General features: G+C 40.0%; 1 protein-coding gene across 1 annotated transcript; it reads right to left on the reverse strand.

Annotated features, from left to right (window-relative positions):
* Window positions 1-2267: 2267 nt before the first annotated feature.
* LOC149375708 (uncharacterized) lies at window positions 2268-3266 on the reverse strand. Its single transcript, XM_089598042.1, has 3 exons — window positions 3024-3266; window positions 2521-2963; window positions 2268-2478 (listed from the first exon to the last, which is right to left on the reverse strand). Exons 1-3 carry the CDS (start codon window positions 3264-3266, stop codon window positions 2268-2270), a joined length of 897 nt encoding a protein of 298 aa, XP_089454168.1.
* Window positions 3267-3517: the final 251 nt, after the last annotated feature.

Raw genomic sequence — 3517 nt, forward strand, 5'->3', positions numbered from 1 at the left:
GCAGCTGCTGTAGTCTCGTCATCTTCAGTGGTGCAACAACTCTTTACAAAATACCTTATAGAAGTCGCTCTACTTAAAATACTCTTTTCGAGACATTAGATTTTATTGCTATTCCATTAGAAATTGTAGTAAAACAAGTTAATAACACACTATCATTAATAGAAAGTTAAATTTTCTTTAATCTTAGTTGTATTACAAATACTGTAGAACGTTGTAGTGTTATAAATTACAAAGCAGCGATGGTTTAAGGTTTTGAATAATCTTAATTTGATGGCGTAATCTCTTTAGCTTGGCGTATTATCAGATATATTGCTATCTAGTACGTGAATATTGATGTATTTCATTCAGCTATATTTTTTGTAATGCATACGCCATTAAATTTTTCAGGGAACGTGAAAGCCGAAATGGGTAGATTAACGGCACCAGTGCCACCGCTCTTACATATTCAAGATCTGTTATAGGGTTTCCAAGATCAGCAACGTCTCGAGAGAAGGGTAGTACTAAACTGACGTTGGACAGAGACTTTTTTGAAAACATTAACGCTGCCAAAGGAGAAGGTAATTTCAGGCAGGTTAATTAAATAAATTTATGAAAATAAAGTATGACATGTTGCACAAATATATATGGGATTTTCTAAAGAGCCCCCAGAAGATTGATCAAATATGGCAGTCTTAGTTTAAATAATGTGCGGTATTGAAGACAAAAAATTTTCTTTACATCTTATATGAGCTTTTTTATGCAAATTAAGGCAGTATATATTAAAATTAAACATAATGTTTGACAAAAAAACTTAAAAAACTAAAAAGAAGCTTAGAGTACATTTAAATGCATAGTTATTTTTCAGTTTAAGCAAAAGTAAACACTTGATTTTTTACATAAATTACGGTTCTTAGAGTCTCTAAATCATAGATAATAGATGAATACGATAACTGCGTTCTGAAGGACTAAATTTTGACGGCAATGATAGTAGGCGTTAGTTTTCAAGATACCACATGTATTAATACACTTTCAAAAATATGTGTAAAAATATGTAAAGAATCTTATCGTGTTCTTCTGTGTGATAAAATAAGTATGAGACTTATACCAACGACTACTTTGCTACTACTTTATTACTTCTACCTACATAGAAATAAATCTCACTGTACGGATTAGTAACGGATCCTGCAATAATCAGTTTTATGCATAGCTCTGATCAGTTGCGGATCAGTTAAATGGACCTAGAGATGTGCGGATCAAAAATTGATCAAAAACTGATCCATGTAGATAAGGTGGAACCAGTAAGTGCCGATTTGATTGAGATAGTATTAGTTGAAGTCTAATAAATTCTACTATAGCCATAATTGGTCCAAAAAAAAGGAAAATAAGTTACAAAATTGTACAATCTCAAAACAGAGACACCTATACAGTAAAGTAATTAGCACACAGACGAAGAAAATTGAAAAAGGAATATAATGACCCTTATTCAATGTAATTTGATGCTGCCTCGAGTCTGCTCTGTTCTCATATATAACTTAATGTAATTGGTGTGATAAAAAGTTTCACTGTTAAAAACTACGAGATGTTCATTGTCATTTTTCATATTACTATTACAATTATATGTTACCTCCATCTAATAACTATTTACAGAAACATCTATATAATTTATTTTTTTACATTGTATACTTCTATTGTAATACGTGTGTAACAAAATGATTGCTTTATATATTGTTAAAGAACTCAATTGTAATAGAAAAACATTATACGATTCTTTTTATGAAAATGGAGCTCATAAATACACGATGAGTAGTAGCAAAAACAGCAGCATCGATAATAGTAGTACTAGTAGTAGTAAAAGTTTTTCTTCTTTTTGTGCAGGGAAGAAAAATGCATTGAGGCACACTGCAGGGACAGCGGTAGTGTGGGACTTAGTCTATTTTTTTGAAAAGACCACTCATACCCACTCAACCCCCCCCATGCCACGTGGCTTTTGTTCCACCCCAGAACCACGTTAGCATTACTTTAGGGTGGAGCCACCAGAAAGACCATCTTGTCCCCATTAGCATGAGCATTAACAAGCTAACTCGTTACCATTTGCTAGAGGTGCCAATTCTCTTGAGTCCTGAAAACGACTCGGGATCCCTGATGATTGGCATCTGCTCTCTAGCGCTACAACATTTAATGCTTTTCTACACTGCTGCCCACAGGGCAGCCTCAGCATCCCGCGCGGCAGCTTTCTCCTCTTCCTTCTTACGACGGACCACTGACCCGACGTAACCGTTTACCGCCCTTCATCTCTCTTTGGTGCGAAGCATCTCAGAGATATTGTTTTCGAAAGTGGGTATCACGCTGAGCTTGTCTAACAGTTGCTGGCACTCATGGTGACATCTCTCGCACACGAAAAACGCGTGTTTAACGGCATTATCCACCGCAAAGCAGTAGGCACATCTGAGGGATGCTTTCACTGCCACGCGATGGAGATAGGCATTAAACTGGCCATGCCTGGAGAGAAACTAAGTGGGATTATAATTCATTTTTCCGTGCCCTCGCTCCACCCATGGTTGCAGGTCCGGGATCAGCCGGTGCATCCATCTACCCACACTAGCCTGATCCCAATCCTGTTTCCATGTTGTCAACGTTTCCTTCCACTTGTTGCCATCATTTTCGTCACAGGAGCCCAGGGATTTTCTTTGCCTCTCCAGTGCAAGCAATACAACGTGAATCGTTCTTGCTATCACTATAACAGCAGCAGAGGAAAGTGAGCGGTAGATGGCAGCGATCCTTAGAGATCCGATGCGCTGCACCAAAATGAGGCTCTCTCGAACGTCCCATCTCACAATTAAATCCGTCCACACCTTCACGCTATCCAGCAGTATCAAGTTGGAGACAGACGCCAGAAGCCGTCTTTTGGCTTTTCGTGGGCCCCCACCGTTCAGCATTAACCATGTTAGCGCTCCCGCAACCTTAGCGGCTTTGTCGGCTGCTCTCTAGATGTGCTCCCAGAAGATGAGCCGTGAGTCAAGCCACACCCCCAGGTAGCACACAACCGGGCTTGCGCAGATTGCCTCACCCACAACGCTCAGGCTAAAGTCCACCCCAAACCACCTTTGCCTGGTCAGGGCGACCATCTTCGTTTTGTCAATTGCAAGCATAAAACCGTGATCCCGCAGCCACTCCGACACTATCACGACCGCCCACTGAAATTTGCACTCGGCCTCTTCTTGGGATCTCACTGTAACGTGCAGTGCTATGTCATTAGCAGAACCTGTCAGCTCAATCCCTGGAGGCATTTCAAGGTGCAGAAGTTCATCGTAGACCTGGTTCCATAAGTCAGGGCCAACGACGGAGCCTTGTATGACTCTCAACGTCAGGTGCCTCTATCTTGGGCCATCCTTCTTGTCGTACTGAAGTACATGATCCTGGAAATAGCTATTCAGTATCTTACTAAGGTATTTTGGTACATTTTGGCACCTTAAAGTCCTCATTATATCGGACTATTAGGCCGAGTTAAAGGCGTTTGTAACGTCAAGAGTCACCAGGA

The sequence above is a fragment of the Copidosoma floridanum genome, unplaced genomic scaffold (genome assembly GCF_036245765.1).
Source record: "Copidosoma floridanum isolate Cflo_tuat_1 unplaced genomic scaffold, Cflo_Japanese_pri ptg000004l, whole genome shotgun sequence".
Classification (NCBI taxonomy): Eukaryota; Metazoa; Arthropoda; class Insecta; order Hymenoptera; family Encyrtidae; genus Copidosoma; species Copidosoma floridanum.

Bases quoted from the DNA above. Each gene is read 5' to 3' on its own strand.
- LOC149375708 (XM_089598042.1), bottom strand. From the start codon at position 3,266: ATGCCTCCAGGGATTGAGCTGACAGGTTCTGCTAATGACATAGCACTG. The intron at 2,964-3,023 runs GTTGTGTGCTAC...GAGCACATCTAG, and splicing joins AGGCAATCTGCGCAAGCCCG to AGAGCAGCCGACAAAGCCGC. The intron at 2,479-2,520 runs GCACGGAAAAAT...GTTTCTCTCCAG, and splicing joins CAACCATGGGTGGAGCGAGG to GCATGGCCAGTTTAATGCCT.